We start from the raw sequence: 24,149 nt of genomic DNA on the forward strand, positions 1-24,149 counted from the left end.
CTTATTTTCTCCTTAACAAAAACCACATCACAGTGAGACAGGGAGGACTATTCTTTTGAGCCCCACAAAGAGTCAAAAAATTGAAAGCCTGTGCCCTTGAGTTAGTAACAGATCCAAGGTTCTCACCTGAGCTGCTTAACCTGAGGGCCCCTGGGGTGGCTCTGGAGGGGGACCTCTCCTGCCAAGGGCAGCCCCCCCCTGCAGACGGGGCGGGAAGGAGAGGAAGAGAGTGAAGCCAACTGCCGTCTGTCTCCCTAGGCCGCCCGGCCATCCCGAAAAGCCATCGCTTTCGGCAAGCGCTCCCACTCCATGAAGCGGAACCCCAGTGCTCCCGTCACCAAGGCAGGCTGGCTCTTCAAGCAGGTGAGGCCTCCTCCGCCATCCTGCCCCTCACAACGCTGCTTCTCCTTATACTGTCATTTCTCTGTATTCAGAAGAGCCCACGTATAAAACTTTGCTATGTCTTTCCCGGGTTCTATTTTGGTATATTTCTGTGAACGAATCTCCTGATTTTATAAAGGCTCCGGGAGGTCGAGCATCTTCCTAAAATCACAAAGAGAAATTAACATCATATTTGGGAGTCCAGCCAGGTCTCCTGATGGGCAGAGGCAATGACTTTGAAATATACTAGGCCCCTCACCCTATGAGAGCAGCCAACGGCTCGGTCGGCAGGCCCGCTTGTTATGAAGGGAGGGATGTCTCCTCTGAGTCGCGGGGTCCAGTTCTCCTTGCTGACCCTGCCGCTACCGCTGCCTGCCCTTCTGCTCAGTCCTTCTGACTCTTTGCTACCTCATTTAGCTTCCCTGGGGGAGACGCTGAGGCGCAGAACCATGGAAGTGGAAGGTCCCAGGCAGTACTGTAATGTCATCCCCCACCTCTGAGGGTTCTTGGGGGCCCTTCTTAGTGACAGAGCCACAACCAGAAGCAGGGTGTCCTTATACTGAGCGCAGCCCTCTTTCCCCTGCATGCCCCCTCCTCACCGCACCCAGCTCACAGACCCTCCTGTCTGTTCCCCCGTGTGTCCTGCAGGCCAGCTCTGGAGTCAAGCAATGGAATAAGCGCTGGTTCGTCCTGGTGGATCGCTGCCTCTTCTACTACAAAGGTGAGCTTGTCCCTGGTGCTGGCAGGGGATGCCGAGAGCCAGTGCCCCCTCTTTATTATTCTGCCTTGTCACGGGGCTCTTAACCTGATGCATGTCGGTGCATAGGGGTGCACACGTCCCCTCTGTGGTCTCTGTCACCGGTGGGGCGTGACCGTGAGATAAGACACAGCTTTCTTGCTTACACTCTCTCACTCGTTTCCTGCTCGACAGTATTTACCGAGTGCCTCCTGGGCTTCAGGCAGTTCTGATGGGTAGTGCGGTGCATGAACAAGACCGTCAGGTGGCAGAGGGTGAAGTCTGGGTGAGGAGGGCAGGAGAGGAGAAGGAGGGAGAAGAGGAGAGTGCCTGGCCCCAAAGCAGGCCACCTGCTAACTGGACCTTGTCTGTTGAGCTCCCTCCTGCCCCACCGGAATGCATGGTCCGACCTGTGCGGGAGGGGTTTTTTGGTCAGTTTTGTTCACTGTTGTATTCAAAGCACCAAAAACAGCCCATGGCGCGTGGTAGGCGCTCTGTCGATGTGGGATAAACGATCATCCCCCAGCTTCTGCCCTCTCTGCCTGCCCCAATACTCACTCCCTCCCCTCCTTTCAAAAGACGGTAAAGCTCTTGTACTTGGGTGCAGCGGCCTCTAGGAGGTTATTTTCAAAGCATGCACAGCATTAATTTGTCACGGAGGGCGTGGAGGGAACGGTGAGGGCTGATGACAGCGACAGTCCTGTCTCGCGGACGCCTGGGCGCTGAGGAGAGGGGGAAGGGGTGTAGCAGGCGGCCCCGGAACGGCGGGGATCCGACTTTTCCCGTCTCCTGGGGCAGTTCAGTGGACCATTAACTTTTGCACACAAAGATTGTACCCAGGGGCCCCTCCCTGCTGTCGCTGTGCCCCGACGCTCCTGAGTCCCGAGGAGAGACAGCAGGAAGGGGCTGCACGTGTAGGTCCAATCACAGAGGAAACCCCGAGACTGAGAGCCAGGAATCTGCTTGGGCCGGCCCCGGGATGCAGGGCCCCCCTGGAGCCAGAGAGTGATAGCAACTCCAGGTGGGAGGGAGGCTGGGGTCTCTGCGGGGGGAGACGCTCTGGGCCTGGTGTGAGGGGGAACCTTGAAAAGCCCTGAGCTCCAGGCGTGCAGAGATGGGGGGTGCTCTCCATGAGGCATGCTCTCAGGACACCCCTAAACACTGGTCTGGACTCAGCCCAGCGGGGCCCACCCCCTCCGGGGAGACAGCCTCAGCCTCCTGAAGAAGCTCCAGGTCCCCAGCCCTCCTGTGTGTCTGCCCAGCCCTTGATCGGCACCGTGCAGGGTCAGCGCAGGAACCTTGGCCCAAGGGTCTTTGTAGGGATGAGTAAGGGGGAGGCGGGGCTCCTGGATTCTGTAACCCTTCTGACAGCTCCTCTGACCCCTCCTGAGGGCTTCACAGAGTCTCCAGCCCAGGAATAAAGTGCTTTCCCGGGGAAGTGGGGAGGCTCTTGCATGGCCTCAGTGAGTCCCCACCTCGTGGTCCCCACAGAGCACCTGTGCGCCTGTGAGTCTCCCACTGACACCTGGGAACCAGCTAGCTGATCCATCAGGCTCCTGCGGAGATCCGGGATGAGTCATGCTGCAGCCTGTTTGTTCACCTGCTCCGGGCCCGAGGGCCAGAGGCCACGCAGGGGTGTGTCTTCTGGGCAGACTCGGACCTTAGTGGGGAGTCTAGTCCGGGGAGGACAGAGCAAGCTGCCAGGAGCCTGGGAGAACCTTAGAGACAGCCACCCAGAGGAGGCCAAGATGCGAGTGTCCGCTCTACCCCCCATTAAGACCTGTTCCGGGCGTCACAGCTGGGACTGCCCTGTCTGGAGGGGCACTGGGGCCGGGAGGTAGGTTACAAATGCTAGCTTGACAGTCAGACATCTTGGGCTAAAGATCAGTCTACCACTTTCTACGTAAGTAGCCTTGGACAAATTATGTAACCTTCCTGTGCCTCAGCCTCCTTGCCTACATAAAAATAGAGGTCATGCAGTACCCTTCACAGGATTGTTGGGCGAGTTAAATCTAAGGCTTTAACTTAGAACACTGCCTGACCTGCTGCAAGTACTCCAAAATGTTGGCTCTTAAGTGCTTGTTTGCGGCTCCTAGGAATGTGAGCTCCCCGAGTCTAGCACAGTGTCTGCAGGGCCGCCATGCTCCCCAGCTCCCCAACTCCAGGGGGTGCGTCTCTTGTTGTGTGGCTTTGCGATGGCCCCGAGTAGCTGACAGACAGGCGGTGGGGAGCCGGGATTCGCGGGCGTTTATCACTGTAAGGCTGAGGCACTGTGCTCCCCCGCCCCGCCCCGCGGGCACGCAGTTGTCTCACCGGTGCCCGTTTCCTCGACAGACGAGAAGGAGGAGAGCGTCCTGGGCAGCGTGCCCCTCCTGAGCTTCCGGGTGGCCGCGGTGCAGCCCTCGGACAACATCAGCCGGAAGCACACCTTTAAGGTCAGTGGGCCTTCCTCTCCCAGGCCGGGTGGGGGCTGGAGGCACTTCTCCTCGAGCACACGGAACGCAGCGGGGTCAGGAGCCCCGGCCTTGAGCAGTTCCGGGCGGTGGTACTGGGGGAGTAGGCAGTGGCCCCCGGACTCAGTCCAGGCTGCTGCAAGGCTCACCCAAGGCTGGCCCCTGGCCTTCGCTCCCAGAGCGGGCCTGTAGAGATGAGCTTCCGTGATACCACAGTCTTTCCGGGGGGAGGATTCATTCTGTGCTGCGTCCGCGGACCCTCTGCACAGCGTCCTGGCACTGAGGAAATCTTTCACCGCAGAGGCAGAAGCTGTGGGCCCATGGGTTTTTAAGATCCGTTCTGGAAAGTCTTCCTCCCCACCTTTAGCCCAGGGAAGTAGACCCCCAGGCTAGCTTAATTAAAGGGTCTCAGATGTCAGCTGTTCGCTCCTATTCAGTGCCCAGCATGCTCCCACAGCCAGCCGTGTAAGGGCCCTCAATTTGTCATTGGTCCTCACTTCCCTTTTTTGCTTTGCCCTTCCACCCTGCTGCCTGCTCCCTGTCCCCTTCACAGCCCTTGTCATGGCCCAGCGCCCTGCTATATTTGTAACCTTGCAAAATGGCTTTTGTAGGCCTGTGTGTTTTAGATTCCATAAACAATGTGCTCTACCTGAAAAAAAAAAATCTTTGGAGAAAATTTAGGAATTGAGTTTCATGGTGGCTCAGACAGTGAAGAATCTGCCTGCAGTGAAGATCTAGGTTCAGTCTCTGGGTCACGAAGATGCCCTGGAGAAGAGAATGGCAACCCGCTCCAGTATTCTTGCCTGGACAATCCCATGGACAGGAGCCTGGCAGGCTACAGTCCATGCAGTCTCAAGGAGTCAGATACGACTGAGCAACTGACTGGGTGCAAGCGTATAAAGGGCACAGTAATTAAAAGCCACTAACCTCATGGAGACACAATTTGAGGAGTAAGGGCCCAGGGAGACGGGCCCCACCTGCCTGCTCTGAGCAGCAAGCGTTGCTGCTCAGAACCCACGGGGGATCCACCTATCAAAGAGGGGCCTGCAGCTGTCTCTTCCTGGGCCAGTGTTTTTCCACATTTAAAAATTCATGGCCTGTTTGAAGTGATAAAAAATTTCTATGCCTTTTTTGGACTTTATGATGCAAAGATCATAGGTTCTTTTTCATTTTCCAAATATAAAATTATGATATCGACTATGCATTTTCTTCGTACAAAGCCCTCTCTCCCCCAGTTGAGAAATACTGTCTAAGACCCTGAAAACCCACAGGCTGCTCGAGGGCAGCGTCAAAGTTCCTGGGGCTCCAGAGACTCTGGTCACCTGGCTCCAGAGAGGTGGGCAGATACACAGGTGCTACTCCGGGGAATAAGGGAATAAGGACAGACTGCTTAGGCACATAATTAGCTTCCAGTCTCCACAGGTCCTGTCTGCAGAATGGATAATCAATAAGAGTCTGGCTCCAGGGCACCAGATTTTAGCTGGGGAAATAGGAACAGGCTGTTTAACCAACAACAAACAGTCCTGCTACACACAGATACATACACACACCCACACAGTCAGACAGCCTGTCTCACCCTCCCCTGTAGACCTGTGCACACAGACACGCTCCAGCCCGGAGCCCTGCTGGCAGTCGCCTTAGAGAAACGTCCCTAGTGACTGCCACACCTGCTCCGCAAACCCGGACCTCCGCCCCGTCAGCCCTCTCCTCTTTTCCTCGAGGAGCGCACTACCTCTTTAAACCCAACTGGAAGGCTGTGCTCAGTGGCCCACAAAAGGTCCTGATTGTGGTCATTCAGTGGCCTCCCCAGTGAAGGGAGGGGCGAGGAGACAGATGGGAGGCTTGTCCCGCCGCGACACCCTCAGATGGCCAGTAGTGAGGGTCCGTCCTGCCCGTCCTGTGGCTGAATGCCTTGCCGTGCCCTGAGCTGCCCGTGGGGGCTCGGTGGGCTCCCCACGGGTGCCACCTCCTGTTCTCTGGCCCCTCTCGTGTTTCCAGGCTGGTGCGGCTCTGCGTCAGTCACCCTGTCTTTTCCCAGGCCCTCTGCTTCACCGTCACAGGCTGTTGTTCCTGTGCCTTCGCTCTCTGCTTGTTTCCCCATGGGCGTGTTTTGTCCTCCAGCTTGACTGCCAGCTCTTCAGGTTCAGGGAGCGTGTCTTTGCCTTCCCTGTGACTGGTGCCCAGGGCAGAGCTCTGCACACACAGGGTGCTCGCTGGATGCGCAGTGGGTGAATTGTCTGCTGCCGCCCCCACCAGCCCAGGGCACACGCCCTCGTCCCCCGGTGCGGTTCTCCTCTGCGGGATCCCTGTGTCCTCCACCCCAGGGGCCTTACTCTGGGCCCTGCTGTAGTTTCAACCCCTGGAGACCTCCTTACAGCCTCGGTGGCTTTACAGTCTACAGTGGCTCCACAGTCAGCACCCCCTTCCTCTGCCTGCCTGCTGGGCAGCCGGCGGGACGGTGGGGACTGGCAGGATCCAGAGGAAGGAGCCCCCTGTCTGTGCTGAGAGAAGCAGGACGCTCCCCCACTGGGCAGTGGCTCCTATGAAGGAAACCCTGTCCCAGGGAAGCTGCTGAGGGCGAACGGAGCCTGGCTGGGGGAACTCCCGGAGGGTGTGGGCCCAGTGTTGCTGTTTAGGAGAGCCCTGGGGCTCGTCAGAACAGCCCCGCCTTCTCTGCTCCCAAACCCCAGAGACCCAGGATTTGCACCCAAGGGGTCAGAGGCCATTGTGCACTCTGGGCTCTCTCATGATGAGTGGGATGCTCAGAGCCAGCTGCTTTTTCTGAGAGATGGTGGCTCTCACCTGGGGAGTGTTCTCAGCTCTCAGAATCGAGCTCGGGAGTGTCTTTTCCTCACGGACATACCCGTGGAACAGGTGCCTCAGTTAAGGCCAGAGCCACATGGCAAGGTGTTTGCAGTTGCCGAGCTGGTCAGGAACAGAGCTAGGATTAGCACTGGGCCACCCTGCCCTCTCCCCTCTGCCGGCCGAGGTTCTCCGGATCTGAGCTCTCCACCACGGCTCCTGGTGGTGGACTGGGCCTTGCTGGGTGCTGTGGTCCTGGTGGTGACGCTGAGTAGGAGGGGTAGCCCGAGTAGCTCCCCACGTCCCCCTGCTCCTCAACATTCCTGCCACACCGTCTCCTGTCTCTGCCTCTGGTGTTCGATTGACCTGTTCTCTGCTTCTCCTCCTTCTGGCCACGTGAGGACCCCTCCTCTGGACAGGAGCTCTCTTCGGGGTGCCCGCCTGCCATGCCTGCTTGCGGCCGCCAACTAGGTAGCGTGCTCTGACTGTCTCTGCATGTCCCCATGTGCCCGTGCTGTTCCTCTGCCTAGGAGGGGGCCAGCTTCCCGGAGGCTGAGCTGGGGCCGGGATGGGCCATGCTTGAGGGTGGGAGGCATCTCTCCCAGGCATGGGGGTGACTGACCTTCACATCAGAGACCGAATTTGGTGGGCGAAGCGGGCAAGGTAATTGTCCCTTCTGCTTGTAACCGCCTCAGGTAGGGCAGGTAAGCCTGCCTGGCTATCACTGGGCTGCCTGATGGTGTCCCGAGGGCTAGTCACAGGCAGGCATGCGGAGGCCAGCTGGAGCCCTTGGGAGCGCTGTGGCCTGCCTCTTCAGCTTGCCCTGAGCTCCAGATGGAGCCAAGAGCTGCCGGTCGGGGGAGTGATCGGCCTGACCACCCCTCCTGCGGGCTGGGTGTCTTCTCCCCACAGGTGACTGTGTGCTGGGTGGACGAGGCTGGGGCCAGTTCCACGCACTGCCTCTCCCCACAGGCTGAGCACGCTGGGGTCCGCACCTACTTCTTCAGCGCCGAGAGCCCCGAGGAGCAGGAGGCCTGGATCCAGGCCATGGGGGAGGCTGCCCGAGTACAGATTCCCCCAGCCCAGAAGTCGGCGCCGCCCCAGGCTTCGCGTCACAAGTGAGTGTGGGGCTGGAGCAGGGCATGGGCAGTGCCATCAGAGAGAGAGTGGGGGTGAAGAGGCCCCCACCCCACGCCATTGCTGAGCCCAGCACATGGGCTTGAACCCTGAGAAAAGGTGAACAAGCTCCTTGCCTCCCAGGAGCGTGCCTGACTAAGTGACTTCAGAGCTGTAGTCTCTTTTCCCTTGGGCATCTCCTCCTCTTCTTTCTGAGCCAGTGGAGGCCAACAGAAAAGCCAGTTCCAGCAGGGCCTGGCCAGGAACCATATAGGGTCATTGGCTCATTTTGTTCAGCACACCACCTTTGTGGGACTCAGGTTCGAAGCCCAGCTCGGCCACTTGCCCACTGTGTGACCTGAGTGTAAGTTACTTAGCCTCTGACCCTCAGAAACAGCCTTTATAATCCTACCTCTGGGTTGTGAGGACAATATGGTGTATGTAAAATGCTTGATGTGCAGCAAGCGCTCAGTGTGTGAGTCACTGTATCCCATCATTACCTGGAGCCTCAGCCCCTGGCTCTGCTTCAACTTTGCGTCTGAAGTTAGATTTTAATAGGGACCCAGCAGAAAGAGGTTTTACAGTATAGACTCCAAGACTTTATGCGTGTCTTAGAATTGTTCACCAAGCAGTGTCTCAGCAAGGATGCTTGACTGTTGAATTAGAGAAGGTATAAGGAGATCGCTGTCAGGACAGCCCGTCCTTGCCTCTACCAAGGAGTGAACTTCCAGGAGTTCACTTATTCTTTTCACAAATATTTACTGTAAATCCTAATGTGTATAGGCTGCTAGGAAAACAAGGTAGGAAAAGTCTGACAAGTGCAAACCTCACGAAGCTTAGATTCTCAGAGAAAGTCCTATGAGAAGCTCATTTGGGAAAGGGGTTTCTGTGCCTGTGAAGTCTGAGGCAGCCACTCTGGCCCCTGGTGTGCCTGCCACATTCGACTTCACACAGTCCTTACCCACTCTGCCACTGAGGAGCCCAAGACTCGTGGACATTAAATAAGTTTCTCTAGGAGAGAAGGCTGGCCTGTCACAAGCCTCTGTAGCTGGGACATCAGCAGTTTCTATTCTGTGTCATGTACAGTTGACAGACTGCAGAGGAGACCCAGTCTGGGTGGGGTTGGTTTTGGCCATAGCTTGAAGGCTTGACTCCAGGTGGGTCAGCAGAAGGCAGTGGAGGGTGGCCCTTGGGGACAACAAGCAAACACACACAGGTGACCCTGGATCATGCTTTACAGTTGCCCGGACTGGAGCAGGGAGAGAGAGCGGAAGGTGGGATTTAGGAAGCAGAATGAAATACGTTGACTCCTGTTTCCATCGCTGCTTTCTTGCCCATCCTTTTCATCCCTTTTCTCCTTCTCACTTTCTTCCACCTGAACTCCACACCGGGCTGGGGTCACTTACAACACCACCCTTGGCATCCCACAGCCATGAGAAGCCAGACTCCGAGAACATCCCACCCGGCAAACACCATCATCAGCTCCCCCACAACAGTGTTCCCAAGCCTGAACCAGAGGCCAAGACTCGCGGTGAGGGTGATGGCCGAGGCTGCGAGAAGGCGGAGCGGAGGCCTGAGAGGCCCGACGCCAAGAGCGAGCCGCTGGCGAAAGCCAACGGTGTCCACGCCGGACCGGAACCCACCTCAGAGCCAGGCAGCCCTTTCCCCGAGGGCCTGAGGGTCCCGGGAGGTGGGGAGCGGCCCGCTCAGCCCAATGGCTGGCAGTATAGCTCCCCTAGCCGGCCAGGGAGCACGGCCTTCCCGCCTCAGGACTCCGAGAGCGGGGGTCACCGGCGGAGCTTCCCGCCACGCACCAACCCTGACAAAATCGCCCAGCGCAAGAGCTCCATGAACCAGCTTCAGCAGTGGGTGAACCTGCGTCGAGGGATACCCCCTCCTGAAGACCTTCGGAGGTGCGGCCTGGGGCGGGTAGGGTGGGGTGCTGTTCCCGCTGGGGCTGGGGCATGACATGCAGGCAGCCTCCGCTGGATACCTCCAGGATAGGGAAACCAGCCCCATTCCCTGCCTGCCCAAGTCCTTCCTGCCCCACGGTTGCCCCCTACCCCTGATGCTGTCTGCCCACTTCCTTCAGAGGAAGTGGGCAGAGCGCCCAGTGCCTCGCCCAGGATAATAAACAGAGGAAAGGCAAGTGAAGTGGCTCAGCCGTGTCCAACTGTTTGCAAACCCATGGACTGTAGCCCACCAGGCTCCTCTGTCCGTGGGGATTTCCAGGCAAGAGTATAGGAGTGGGTTGCCACTCCCTTCTCCAGGGGATCTTCCTGACCCAGGGATTGAATCCAGGTCTCCTGCATTGCAGGCAGACTCTTTACCATCTGAGCCACCAGGGAAGCCCCACAGGGCACTGGGTGGACTGAAATATGGAGGCAGTCACAACGAGGGGCCTTTAAAGCTGTTCCAGCTAGACATCCATCCCTGCTTCCCACCTTGTATAACATCCAGTGTTTCCAGCAATGCAAGACTCACTAACTGCCAAGGCAACTCGCTTTGTGTTTGAATGGCTCTAACTGTTTGAAAGCCATTATTTATAAACACTTTTTGAAAAAGAAAGATGTTGCCACTCATTGGCCCTAGTTCTATCCTCTAGACAAGTTTACTTCTATTCAGTTCAGTTCAGTTGCTCAGTCGTGTCCGACTCTTTGCGACCCCATGAATCACAGCACACCAGATCTCCCTGTCCATCACCAACTCCCGGTGTTCACCCAGACTCCTGTGCATCGAGTCGGTGATGCCATCCAGCCATCTCATCCTCTGTCGTCCCCTTCTCCTCCTGCCCCCAATCCCTCCCAGCATCAGAGTCTTTTCCAATGAGTCACCTCTTCGCATGAGGTGGCCAAAGTACTGGAGTTTCAGCCTCAGCATCAGTCCTTCCAATGAACACCCAGGACTGATCTCCTTTAGGATGGACTGGTTGGATCTCCTTGCAGTCCAAGGGACTTGCAAGAGTCTTCTCCAGCACCACAGTTCAAAAGCATCAATTACTTCTATTACTATCTGTTACTAGATAATAATGACTGGCTTTCATTTGAAGACATTTATTGGATATCTGATATTTGAATTTGTTTGATATTTGACATTTTGGATAGAAGACATTTATTTTTCTTTTGGATATCTTTAAATGTCTTTTGGATAGAGGACATTTATTGGATATTAGATATTTGGATATTTGAAGACCTTTATTGGACCTGAGTATGTTCATCAGGCAGGTGGGGTTACCGCTCCTTCCCTGGGGCTCTGGGCAGCGCCAGGGGCTGCAGGCAACAGCTCACTGTGGTGCTCTGCCCTGCTCTGGGGAGAGCACCTCGCTTGGGTTGAGTCCCAGGAGCCGACTGGCTGAGTCTTTGACAGGACCCTGAAATCAGGGAAGGCGCTCCCTGTGTGTCCTCTGTTGCCCACCTCCAGGGGCCTGGTACACTCCACTTCTTTCTGCTCACAGCCTCTCTGGAAAGGATCTGAGAAATTGGTTCATGCTGAGATGGAGATGGCTGAAGGGCTTCAAGTTTTTCCCTAGGGTATTTCATTTTCAAGAGACAAGGATGGAAGCTCTGAATAGTGAAATTTCTGGCCTCAGGGAGCTGGTTGAGGGAGGAAGTTTGAGGACGGGTCCTTCTTGCACCTCTGGAAACAAGCCTCTGTGCGTGGGCAGTGGATGCCTCTGTGTGCACGCAAGGTCAGCCTAGGGCACATCCACATAGTCAGAACCCGCCCTAGGCTGGAGGACAGGGAGGGGCGGCTGGGGCACAGGCAGGTGACCGGGAACAGGCCTGTCTTGTCTGGCTTCCTTACAGAGTCCTCTCTCTCTCTCAGTCCTTCTAGGTTCTACCCTGTGTCCCGTAGGGTCCCTGAGTATTACAGCCCCTACTCCTCCCAATTCCCTGATGATTACCAGTACTACCCCCCAGGGGTGCGGCCGGACAGCATCTGCTCAATGCCGGCCTACGACCGGATCAGCCCGCCCTGGGCCCTGGAGGACAAGCGGCACTCCTTCCGGAACGGAGGCGGCCCTGCCTTCCAGCTGCGCGAGTGGAAGGAGCCTGCTGGCCTTGGGCGGCCGGATGGCACCGTCTGGATCCCCAGCCCCTCCCGGCAGCCCGTCTACTACGACGAGCTGGATGCCGCCTCGAGCTCCCTGCGCCGCCTGTCCCTGCAGCCCCGCTCCCACTCCGTGCCCCGCTCGCCCGGCCAGGGCTCCTACAGCCGCAGCCGCGTGTACTCCCCCGCCCGCTCGCCCAGGGCCCATTTTGAGCGGCTGCCGCCTCGCAGTGAGGACATCTACGCTGACCCTGCCGCCTACGTGATGAGGCGATCCATCAGCTCCCCCAAGGTGAGCCCCCCGCCTTCCCCGCCTTCCTCAGCCCCTGAGGTCCCTCGGAAGCCTGAGGCCGTCTGTCGAGAAGACATGGAGAGGCGGGGGCGTCTGGGGCCTTTGGGTCTCTCAGCTGGCTCCACAAGACCAAAGGTGGCTCCTGGGGCGGGGCCACTGGCCCTGCGGTCCTGTCCATGGAGGAGTCGCCTTGCCTCTACATAGGGACACTGCTCTCTGTGCCCCTCCCCAGGCTGTGCCAGGAGCCCTGATGCTGTATAAGAGGGCAGAGAGGCTCTGTTTGCTTCAGACCTCGAGGACCTGGACAGATCGTTGCAATCATATTGCAGTGGGTGAATGCTGTCCATGTTAGTTTGAAATCTGCTCCAGGACAGGATACAGCATCCCTGACCTTGAGCTGCAGTTGGTGGGGAAGCTTATGTCCCAGCTGAAGCCTCACCTCTCCAATCCCCTTTCTCTTCCAGTATGATTACCTGGGAGACAGGCGGCCAGTCCCTGCAGGACTGTTCCCCTACAACTACCCACCATCCCCCACGGTCCACGATAAGATGGTACGTCCTCTCCCCCGACTCCACTTCCCCTCAGGCCCTCTCCTCCCAGGGGAGGACGGATGCTCTGTGCCCGGTGCCTGGACCATCTGGTCTTTGGCAGCCTCTGGATACCTCCTCCCTGCAGCCTGGACTCTAACGTCAATACCGAGTGCGGTGCTAATTACCCCTTCTCTGCAGTGACACAGGGCAGAGGAGCAGGGACAAACCCTGGAAACGTGAGATGTCCCCGTCCTCTGCATCTTAGGACAGCCCCTGTCCGGTATGCAGAGGGGCCTGGCTTAGGCTGCAGGCTGGGAAGAAAACTTAGGCTCGCGCTCCCCAAACAGGCGTGGCCATCTAGGTTTCTTCCCCCTAAGTATACTTTCCTCGAGCTTGCCCTCTCCAGGAATGTTACTTCGGGGAAAGAGACGAGAGGTGGGATTGAGGAAGAGTCCATATTGTGTCTTCTTGTACCTTCTCTCACCTTTCCACTCGTGTCTCTTCCTGGAATTTGTTCTCCTGAGAATTTCGTCTCTCCTGGAGAACTTGATACAGATATTCCACTTTGAGAGCTGGGAGAGCCTCTGGAAGCAACAGGCAGAGTCCTTGTCCCCAAGGGCCTGTGATTGACCTCCCTCAACAAGTCTCCTCTGCGTGTGTCCAAACTCTGTAGTCTTGACACAGAGCAAATGCACCCACCCAGAAACAGTGGATTTCCCCAGAAAATGCAGAGCTGAAAGAAAGTGCTGCCTGGGTGGCTTCCTGGTTCCTCCCTCTCCCAGGCGAGGGCCAGGCCGACCGGGAGCCACGGCGTGTGCCCCTCCTCTGCCCCCTCCCTTCCCTAGACCCCTCAGGGCCAGGGTGGCCCCTCTTTGTCACTGCCCAGCTAACTCTTAACTGCTTTGCTTCCTTTTTTTATTGTCTTCTTTTGTTGTGTTCCTGTTGTTTGTGTTGCTGTTGGGCCTCGGGCTCCGGGTAGGATGAACTTTTAGACCTTCAGTTGCAAAGAAACCTAGAGTATTTGGATCAGCAGGTAGGCAGAGCTGGTGCCCCTTGCCACCCCCTGCCCTCCCATCACGTCTGCCTGCTCCTCCTCGCCTCCTCATCTTCCATCCATTCAACAACCTTTGTTGGCACAACCAGGGCACAACAAAGTGGCTTATATTTTGGTTTACAGCTTCACACCCCTTCTCTGCAAAGCCCTTTAGGACAGCTGGGAGTTTTCTGGGGAAAGGAGAATAGTAAATCACCACATGAATAATTAATGTAGCCATCTATTTGTTCAGCCCAGATGGAAATGCCCCCAGGGAGCAGGCAACAATTTGCATTTTTGCTGGAGAGAGTTGCAGAGATAGGGAGGAGCTCTAAAACAGGAGTTTTGCCTAAAGCTAAACTAAATCCTAAAGCTAAGGATAGTTCACCTTGAATCTGGGAAATTAGCCTGTCCCATTCCATAATTCCAGGTTGTGCTTAAATTCAATAATTTGTAAATGAAGGACCACAGACCTGCCCTTATGATTTTTTAGTTTATGTTAATTCAGTATATTTATTAGTTCCTCTGCAAAGTTCTTTTGTATACACAGCTTATGTTTTCCTGAGAAATCAGTGCCATAGACAGAGGGAATATTAACCAACCCAGTGTTACAGATGAGCATCCTGAAGAGGCATTGAGTGTCCCTGTGTGATGGAAGGAATCCACTACCTGGGCTGTCTCCTTTGGCTGCCGTGCCTTTTGAGGCTAATGAAGCTGTGATACTGGGTTTAGATAGGTCAGGGGTCAATATGCTGGGCATTTATATGAGGATGTACTCATGTTCAGATGTGTACCCCCAAATCATGGGGGATCTGAATGTGCACCAGGTCCAGGTGGAGGTGGCCTAGGGTGGTGGAAAGAATAAGGCAGTAATAATAACAAGGGCAGACTTACCGTAATCGGGTGCTTCCTCTGTGCCCCATACTATTTTAAGCACTTTACAGATCCTAACTCATTTAATCTTTATAACAACCCTGCAAGGTGGGTGTTGTTATTATCCCCGTTTTGTACAGGATACGATGAAACTAAGGACTTCCCTGGTGGCTCAGCGGTAAAGAATCCACCTGCCAATGCAGGAGATACAGGTTTGATCCCTGAGTCAGGAGGATCTCCTGAAAAAGGATGTGGCAACCCACTCCAGTATTCTTGCCTGGGAAGTCCTATGGACAGAGGAGCCTGGTGGGCTACAGTCCATGGGGTCACAAAAGAGTCGGACACAGCTTGGCAGCTAAATAACGGTGAAACTAAAGTCCAAAGAGATCAAATAACATGCCAAGGACACGCAGCCAATGAACAACAGAGGTTGGATATGACTGAGCTTTTGACTCAGTTTACAGCTGAGGAAACATCTAACGTGAAGAAGTTGGGGTCAAACCTCATCAGATTAATTTTGTGCTCTTAATGTTGTGGAGATGACCACAAACATGGTATCAGAGGACGGGGCTGTAACTGCTGGTGGTTCTAGTCACAAGCCATGTGACTTTCATCTCCTAGGGTCATGGTGTCTCAGTGAGCTCAGCCTCGTGGGAGACCCTGGGCACTGGGAAACACAATACACACACTTTAATCAGCGATGGCTCCCGGTCCCCAAGAACGTGGCATTTTAGTCCCAGAAGGAGCACGTGCTGTTGGCACTGTGCGCATTCTAGGCTGTGTGTGGGTGAGTCTCAGGATGCCTGCCAGAGCTCAGGGCTGGGAAGCACTGGCAGGAAGCAGGGTCTGTAGGGCTGTGGGCTGGTGAGTGGCAGGGTTCCCGGTCCGGCCTTCCTCCTGCAGCCCGTCCACGCGGCTGGCTGTCCCATGCAGAACAGGTGTCAGGACCCCTTCCTGGGGGCTTCTGCCCTCACAGGAGGGCTGGAGGCCTCAGGAATAACGTTTCAGAGGAGCTCTTCCTAGATAGAGGATAATATTCTTAAAAGACAGTTTTGTATGATGAGAAGAGTCCGGAATATAGTCAGACACTACACTCGAGTTCCAACTGTGCTGTTTACAAGGACTTTCCTTAAACCTTGGAAATGTCACTTGGTCTCTCTGGGTCTTTGTTTTCTCAGTCATGAGATGGACTTTGTAGGACCTGCCCTTTGTGCCTCAGAGTTTTTGGGAGAGCCAGGTGAGAAGGCGTATGAGAGCCCTCTGGCAGACACTGATGTGGGTAGTGATTGCTAATATGATCACTTTTTCGTTTTCTTCCAAAACTCAAAAATACTAACTTGACCACCCGTGACCCCAGCGCTACGTATTAGTATAAGGTACTGGGTTAGGCGCTTTCTCACCAGATTTCTCTAACGTTTTGGAGAGACAGAAGGTGGCACACAGGAACTCCCCTAGAGGCAAGGTCCACACGGGCTAAACCATGCTGGGAGTCACAGCACAGCGGGGGTGGGTCAGGGCGAGACTGCTGCCGCTTCCTTTATTGTTTTAGATCCCTGGTTGGGGAAGGAGTGAGACCCGTGCGGGACCAGCAAGAGCCTGGGCCTCGCCTTCTCAGAGCCTGATGTGCTGGTGGATATTCCTTGTCCTGTACGCATCCGCGTGTACCCCATACATGGGACACGGGCCCGACGCACAGGCAGCAAACGTGAACATACACACGCCACATACAGTCACACGCATACCACACGGGCACACCTGTACACAGCACACACACACACGCTCACACACGTGCACAGGCTCTAAGAAGATAGGAATTGAGCTTAGACCCTACAGAAAACGTAGTTGATGTCCTGTTGACTTTTAACCATTTAACAAATACTCAACCTCATATTAGAGTTGTTCTTTTAGAAGCCTTTTAAATCACACTTTATGTTATAGGAAAAAAACTCCCAAACGGGCTAACAAAGTAGAAAAATTAGATCCCAGGAAAGCCCTTTAACATGCACTAGAGCCTGTGAATGGAGCTGGAAGGGTGCCCCTTGCCCTGCCTGCAGAGTATAGAAGCAAGGCTGCATTTAGGCGGCCACCCAAACCAGGCAGGAGGGAAATATGTGTGGGTCCAACACAGACTGGGAAGACAAGGGTAAAAAATGCAGTAAAAAATCTTCTAACCCCAGAAGATCTGCCCTAAGGCGGCTCTGCCCCTCCCCTTACTCACTTCCCTCCCCTGGAAGCGTTTTCTGCACAGGCCCGCTGTGTTCCGCCACCTTCCCCTGCAGATCAGCCGAGTTACAGGGACTTAGCCAGGGACACCCCCCCATGTGTCTACACTCGACGCTGCCACCCTGGAGCCGGGGGAGATGCTGGCCTTCCCAGTTGGTTTGCTTGGCCGGTGCTCCCTTCACCCTCTCATTCTCCCTCAGCCTTCCTCCCGCTCTTTCTCTTTCATTTGGCAAGCAGTCTTCCCCCTCCATATTCCTGAAGATCTCTGAAGCATAGAGTGCATGTTGGGAGCGCGGTGTCCCAGTCTGGTGTCTCTCTAACATGGCTTGCTTGCTTTGACCTCCTTATTTGCTCCCTGGCATCATCCCAGGTCAGCATGGATGCTATCAGCCCAGCTCTGGAAACAGAATTTTACAGTCCTCTCTACTCTAGAGCAGAGGTGGGCAGGACTTGGGGAGAGAGGCCTGTGCCTAACCGACGTGAAGGCCCATCCAAAGAGCAGGTCGCATTTTCTTTAAAGTTGTTTCGCTTAGTTCCCGTCTGGGGAGATCGGCCTTTCCCGCTGCCCGTGTGGTCCTTGACCAGACCAGAGTGAGAAATGAGGGCTGGGCCAGGGGGTGAGTTCCGCAATGCTCAGGCGCCCGGGGAGGTGTCCCTGGGCCCGGGCCAGGCCACGGCGACCTCCCGCCTCCCTGCCATGGCCTTTCCTTGTGGGCAGCTTTGGTGCAGGTCCTGAACCAGAGTTCACAGCGGGTGAGTGACGGGTGAGAGCAGAGAGGGTGCTGGAGGCCCCAGGAGGATCCGCCCTCCGCTGTCTCCTGGAGCCCAGGCAGGCGTGGGGAAGACCCCGCGTGGACTGCATCTGAGCCTCCCGTTCCTCCCTCTGCCACAGATGAGTGAGAGCGAGGCTCTGATCAGTGTGGTGAACCGCATGGTGGAGAGCTCCTCCCCCAGCGCCCAGCTCTTCATGCAAGTAAGGCCTCTGCCTGGCAGCACGCTCCCGTCAGCATCATTCCCGCCTCCCGTGCATGGTCGAGCCGCTCCCCTGCCAGGCCTTACCCCTGGGCTCAGCCCGGCCTTCCTCCTTTCATTCCTGGGGTCGCCTCCATTCTTCATGTTCGTGGGTGAACCGGGCTCATTCCCCAAACCATCAGCATAGCCAGCCCTGACATCTCATGCCATGCCAGTGATCGCAGAGCGTCCAGGACTTCTTCCTCGCGTGTGGTGTCTGCTTACCAGTCGCCGGGGTGGGGAGCATGGGGGTGTGGTGTGGAGCCGTCCGGTCACACTGTTGAGCAGAGTGGCTGTGTTTGCTGCATGTGTCGCCAGTGGAAGGCGCGTTTGCCCGACCGAGAGGCGCCTCCGGTTTAGGCCCAGTCCCTGGGACTGGCACGTCGTCTACTAGGGCAGTCATTTTCAGATGCTTCCGATGCTCCTTCCTTCTCCCAGGTCTTATCCTCAAAACCAGCCGAGACTTAACTGTTGTTCCCACGGTGGTTACGCATAAGCCGTTTGGGAGCTACCCGGCGCTGGAGCCCCTCCAGAACCGCTGGGACGGGCTTCAGCCGGGCCGTCCCCTGCTCTCCAGCGGGCAGAGCGCTGGCTCACCTCGGGTTCTGGAGTGGGTGCTGTCTGAGCTGGAAGGCTGTGGCCGGTGGCAGGAACAAGGCGGGGCCGTCAGCTCTCCCGTGCCCGCACGCCCTGCCCTCTGCCACGGTAACTGGTCTCCTGTTCCTGCAGGTCCCTCCGTACCCAGAAGTGTTCCAGGACAGCCTCCACACCTACAAGCTGAACGAGCAAGACACAGACGTAAGAGCAGCTTACTGCTCCTTCTGCCCCTCTGGCCCCACCGCTGCCCCCTCATTCTGGCTCTCCCCGTGGGGGCTTTTCCTGTGCCCCCTCTCATCCCCTGTGGCCCCTCACAAATCTGGTCCCTGTCCCATCTCCCTGCAGAGACAGTGCTCTCTGCCCGAGCCCCCTCAGCCCCTTCTCATCCTCACTGCTCACCCTACCTGGCATCGTGGCTGCGTGTTTCTCCGCTGAGTGCGAGGCCCTCTTGTCTATAGCGGTGGCCCATGCTTATTTCAGGCACGCAGACTTTAGTAGGAAGTAGCCCCAGGTGCCTGGAAGGAAGACTGTGGCCCGGTCCCTCCTCAGGGAGCTTCTGGGCAACAGGAGGCTCAGGTCTCAGCAGACCTGTCCCTGGGCCTGCAGGAGGGCAGGGCTGGGCGCCATGCTAGCTTGTGGGCCCGGGACACGAGCAGGTGGTATATGAGCCAATCTTGAAGTAAAGGACCCAGGGGACAAGATTCTTGGTCCACAGAAGGGAGCCAAGGGGGTGTTTGAGGAGTGGCGTGAATACAGGTGTGGACACAGGAAAGCACATGTCTCCCCAGGAAACAAGTTGGGCCTCACCTGCCTCTTCCCACTGGCCTTGTGTGGGTGGCAGATCTGCCCAGCAGGCAGGGCACAGGCTCCGTGCAGGCCAGGACCAGACCTCAGAGGGACCCCAGCGTCAGCCGTCCTGAGGCTCTGGAAGGAGGAGGGGAGGTCAGGGTCCCATGGGCCTCGGGACCAGTGTACGTTGTTCACTGGTTTTACTAAGACTTGTTCGGAAACCGGTGTACCCCTCCGATGCATACATACCTGGAGGCCTGGGAGGTGAGGCCGTGTTATCGCCTCAGCCCCTGTGAACTGGCACCCCCAAGAGGAGGGGCGAGCAGGAACTCAACATTTAGCTCTCAGCCCTCTCCCTGCTCAAGCTGACTCGCTTCCTCAGAGAATAAGTCCATCTCCTCCCCCAACGGGTCTCTGGGGAGTGCCCCAAGGTGAAGACAACTTCCTGTTCCCAGGAGCCTCCAAGGTTAGGGTGAAGGTCCAGACTTCCTGGGCAGGGGAAAGGAGGTGGTATCCAGAGGCCCAGTCCTGCTCATCCAGTTCCCAGTTCCCCGTCAGGCCATGCCCTTGACTTCCTTCTCTCTCCCTCCCTTCCCTCTTGGGGACCCTAGAAGCTGCTGGGCAAGTTGTGTGAGCAGAACAAGGCGGTGCGGGAGCAGGAGCGGCTGGTGCAGCAGCTGCGAGCTGAGAAGGTGAGAGCCGTGGGGTTGTCCTTCGCAGGCACACGGGGGCTGGCCCAGAGAAGGGGTAGGTGGCTCCTCCATCCTAATTCAGCTGGTGAAGCTTTGTCCCTCCCCAAACCTCTGTCCTGCCCTTACTCAGCCCTACTGAAGCTCCTCTGGGGATCTTGGCCAGTGTGAGGGAACCTCCGCTAAGCTGCCTGGCTGAACCCCTGTGGCTCCAGCCCTTGCTGCTGAAAGCCCCAGTGAGGAGTTAACAGGGCTCCTCATAGCATTCCCCTGCCTTTCTTCAGGAGAGTCTGGAAAGTGCCTTGATGGGGACCCACCAGGAACTGGAGATGTTTGGAAGCCAGCCCGCCTACCCAGAGAAACTGCTGCACAAAAAGGAGTCGCTGCAGAACCAGCTCGTCAACACCCGGGTGGAGCTGTCTCAGGCAACCACGGTAATCCTGTGCTCCTACCCTGCGCAGGAGAGCCACCCCTCCCAGCCTGGGCCCCCCTAGTCCCTGCTCTCCCCGAGGGTAAGAGCAAGCTGTCTGGGAGGGGCATAAACAAAGCCCTTAATGCTGCCTTGCAAAATGGCAGCAAGCTTCCTCATCCCATCGAGTCTCCACCAGGGAGCTTGGCTTCTTTCCCACGAGCCACATCTGTGCCAGGATTTGTTCACGACAAAGTGAAGTTGAGGGCCACTTACTTCCTCGGCTGCTTTAACAGCTTTGCTGCGCACCCCTTCTCTCCCCTCTCTGGAGAACCAGGACATTGGCAACATGCCACCCTGGCTACTTCCTAGTAGGCACCGGGCGGGCCCTCCAACGCAGACAGCAGCAGCAAAAGCCCGGGAAAATTGAAGCCCAAAGGGAGGAAGGTGTCTAGCCTCCAGAGGGTGGACTCCTCTGGCTCTCCTTTAGTCTCTGTCACCCACGCTGGGGAGAGCACAAGGGGCATAGGAGTGAGATCAGCCCCTTTCAGCCTGTCTGGAGAAGATCCTGTTTTCTTCCTATTTGGGCGTACGATAGGCTAAGCAGTTGCACCTCCTCTAAGGCCAGGGTTTGCCTGTCATCAGACTGTCTCAGCCCTGTGCCTTCTTCCATCCCTCCGTGTCCTCCTCCCCGACCTGCCAGACCCCAGGTGCCCCGGCCCGAGGCAGGACGAGGAGGGGCGGTTTGGCACTTGCGGCTTCTCAGTGAGCCCTCCCCTTGCAGGCCCTGGCGAACAGCACCATGGAGTATGAGAGCCTGGAGGCAGAGGTCTCTGCCCTGCACGACGAGCTCTGGGAGCAGCTCAGCTTGGACCTCCAGGTGAAGGGGCTTCCGGGCAGGCAGGGCCCCTGTCCTTTGGTCCATAGTATCTTCCTTTCATGCTTTAGAGAGTTCAGAGACTTAAAACCAGGAGGTTGTCCTGGAATGAAAGACAAGGTTCAGTTCAGTTCAGTTACTCAGGAATGTCCGACTCTTTGCGACCCCATGGACTACAGCACACTAGGCCTCCCAGTCCATCTCCAACTCTTGGAGTTTACTAAACTTATGTCCATCGAGTCAGTGATGCCATCCAACTATCTCATCCTCTGTTGTCCCCTTCTCCTCCTGCCCTCAATCTTTCCCAGCATCGGGGTCTTTTCAAATGAGTCAGTTCTTCGCATCAGGTGGCCAAAGTATTGGAGTTCAGGGCATCTTAAAACGGACTCTTAGTTTCAGGGTGAAGATAATGTGGGAACATTCTTTAGTTCTGTCAAATCTTGGGGGACAAAGAGAAGTTGAAGCATGGGAGACTTTAACAGACATGCAGATGTAAACAATGGCGAGTTTTTAGACGGGAAAGAGGTCTTCCTTTCTGGGATGGGTCAGGAACGCCTGCTTGGAGGCAGGAGGATGGACACTGGGGGCATTTTCTTTTCCTCCCTCTGTCTTCTCTCTCCCTAGGCTCCACTCCTTTGGCTCGCTTTGTAAGCCCTGTCTCCCTGAGGCAGTTAACACCCTGCTTTCCCCTTTTTTCTTCCTGGTAACAAAGCTTACCACCCAACCTTGCAGCTGTCTAGGTGGGTGAGGTGAGGGCCGGAGGCCCCATGCGCCACCATGTCCTGTGGGCAAGGCCTCAGTTCGACATGCACATTTTGGGAGATGGGAGAGCATCATGGTCAAGGCGCCGGCTCTTGAGACAAGTTGACCCAGATTCAGATGGTGGCCGCACTGCTTACTGACAGACGGTCTTGGGCGTGAGCCTCTCCACCTCTGAAGTGGGGACAACTGCTGTCCTTGCCGCAGAGAGGTGCTATGCAGCGCAGTGAGTCCATGTGTGCAAAGCACTCAGCGCAGCCCCTGGTAGGGGTTGGGGGGCACAGGGAATGCCAAATCAAGGGAGCTATTGATTTTCAAGGAGTGGACACTGTAACTGAGGAGAATTCATGGCAATTAGGCAGAAGTTGGATGCGGGCATTACAGAAGGGCTATTTGGCTGTGAAACAAGACAGTAAAGCTGAAGCTCTCGCCCCGGGAAAACAGGCCACCACCAAGTGTCCACCTAAAGGGGCGGTCACTCCAAGACCATCCTGAGCGCCCCTGGGTGGGGCGGGATCAGAGGGACAGGTCCTCGCTCTTGGTTTTGAGGTCACACGTTTACTGAAGAGGGCTCTTTGCTGCGATGGCAGAGCCCTCTTCTCCCGCAGTTCTGGAAGCTGAAGAGACAGAGGCTGCCCGTGAAGAAGGCGTGTGCTGGAGGGACGTGTGTGCGAACGTGAGCGTGGGAATGCTCCCGCCAGGACGCTCCTTGGTAGCAACTTCCTTTGACCTGCTTTCTGGCCGTTTCAGAATGAGGTGCTCAACCGGCAAATCCAGAAGGAGATCTGGAGGATCCAGGATGTAATGGAGGGGCTGAGGAAGAATAACCCGTCCCGGGGCACAGACACAGCCAAGCACAGAGGTGGGTGCTCTCTCCAGCAGCCTCCTGGGCTCCTGGCCTCAGCAGAAAAAGCGTGTCTCTGGTCTCCATCCCACAGCTGCCAACTTGTACCTCTGCACGCCCTCACACCATGCTCAGAGCCAGCCTGGGCCTTCTCAGGGCTCCAGAAACATCCCCCACCCAGAACAGACCAGATACACCAAAGAGGCTGTTGCCTTGATCTCTTGATTCCTCCCTGGAACAGGTCAAACAAAGAGCACAGCGCTTTCCTGTCCCTCAGTTCAGTTCAGTCACTCAGTTGTGCCTGACTCTTTGCAACCCCATGAACTGCAACACGCCAGGCCTCCCTGTCTGTCACCAACTCCCAGAGTTTACCCAAACTCATGTCTACTGAGTTGGTGATGCCATCCAACCATCTCATCCTCTGTTGTCCCCTTCTCTTCCTGCCTTCAATCTTTCCCAGCATCAGGGTCTTTTCAAATGAGTCAGCTCTTCGCATCAGATGGCCAAAGTACTGGAGCTTCAGCTTCAACATCAGTCTTTCTAATGAACACCCAGGATTGATCTCCTTTAGGATGGACTGGTTGGATCTCCTACAGTCCAAGGGACTCCCAAGAGTCTTCCCCAACACCACAGTTCAAAAGCATCAGTTCTTCTGAGCTCAGCTTTCTTTATAGACCAACTCTCACATCCATACATGACCACTGGAAGAACCATAGCCTTGACTAGACAGACCTTTGACAAAGTAATGTCTCTGCTTTTTAATATGCTGTCTAGGTGGGTCATAACTTTCCTTCCAAGGAGTAAGTGCCTTTTAATTTTATGGCTGCAGTCACCATCTGCAGTGATTTTGGAGCCATGGGCTAACCGGTGATCTGAGACCACTAGCTTAGTGTCTTGCTTCCTTCAGCCCAGGGCCTTTGGTCTGGCTTTCTGTGACCCTTGGAGGCAGTGGTGTTATTTCCATCCATTATCTTTTCCTGCCCAGCTTGCCTCTCGACAGCCAGCCTGTGACCCAGCCCCAGTCCCTTCAGCAGGCCAGGTGGCCCTGACGCCCTAAACCACCCCCTGCCTTCCCACCACAGAGCCCGGCCACACTCCAGGCCACAGCCCTGCCCCTGTCCTCACCTCTCTCCTCTTCTGCTTCCCCAAGGAGGACTTGGCCCCTCGGGCACCTACAGCTCCAACAGCCCCGCCAGCCCTCTGAGCTCCGCCAGCCTCACCAGCCCACTGAGCCCCTTCTCCCTGGTGTCTGGCTCTCAGGGGTCCCCCACCAAGCCTGGCTTCAGTGAGGTAAGCTGAGGTCGTGGGTAAGGTGGGCAGGGGAGGGAAGACCCAGTCCTCATTTGTACAAATTCTGTGCTCATCTCCTCCCCAGAGGCCCCTAGTGCTCTGTCTTTCTCACTAAGATGGTCATTCTCACACCCAGTTTGTGAACTTCACTCCAGATTTCTCCTTTGCCTGTTCTTATCTCTAGCTATCATTTTTAGTTGCCGTTTAGGGCAGTCTTCCTGAGCTCCATGATGGTTAGCAAAGATACCAAACACTTAATAGAAATTTAAATCTGGGATTGTTTCAGGGACAGGAGAGCTGAGAGTCAGTGTGGGAAGCATTTTCTGAGTCAGTAAATCAGCAAGTCTTTTCTGAGACTGGGCAAGGGATGGTATGAGGCCCTCTCAAGAAAGATG

At 56.2% G+C, this 24,149-nt stretch overlaps 1 protein-coding gene across 18 annotated transcripts in view; it reads left to right on the top strand.

The window, feature by feature from the left end:
- The window catches only part of PLEKHA6 (pleckstrin homology domain containing A6), a 141,090-nt gene that overhangs the window by 102,384 nt on the left and 14,557 nt on the right, over positions 1-24,149 (top strand). For 10 of the 18 annotated variants that reach the window (XM_044943307.1, XM_006062300.3, XM_044943309.1 and 7 more), the window contains 14 exons: positions 259-363; positions 1,030-1,102; positions 3,452-3,552; positions 7,285-7,490; positions 8,919-9,401; positions 11,314-11,830; positions 12,295-12,381; positions 17,382-17,462; positions 18,230-18,298; positions 19,498-19,578; positions 19,860-20,009; positions 20,769-20,864; positions 22,371-22,482; positions 23,615-23,754. In XM_044943307.1, coding sequence (XP_044799242.1) covers positions 259-363; positions 1,030-1,102; positions 3,452-3,552; positions 7,285-7,490; positions 8,919-9,401; positions 11,314-11,830; positions 12,295-12,381; positions 17,382-17,462; positions 18,230-18,298; positions 19,498-19,578; positions 19,860-20,009; positions 20,769-20,864; positions 22,371-22,482; positions 23,615-23,754 — 2,301 coding nt within the window. Of the gene's footprint in view, positions 1-258; positions 364-1,029; positions 1,103-2,608; positions 2,753-3,451; positions 3,553-4,328; positions 6,844-7,284; positions 7,491-8,918; positions 9,402-11,313; positions 11,831-12,294; positions 12,382-17,381; positions 17,463-18,229; positions 18,299-19,497; positions 19,579-19,859; positions 20,010-20,768; positions 20,865-22,370; positions 22,483-23,614; positions 23,755-24,149 lie in introns of those variants that run through there. The other 8 variants (XM_006062305.3, XM_006062314.3, XM_044943308.1 and 5 more) reach the window with 7 other exon arrangements.

The sequence above is a fragment of the Bubalus bubalis genome, chromosome 5 (assembly GCF_019923935.1).
Source record: "Bubalus bubalis isolate 160015118507 breed Murrah chromosome 5, NDDB_SH_1, whole genome shotgun sequence".
Taxonomy (NCBI): domain Eukaryota; kingdom Metazoa; phylum Chordata; class Mammalia; order Artiodactyla; family Bovidae; genus Bubalus; species Bubalus bubalis.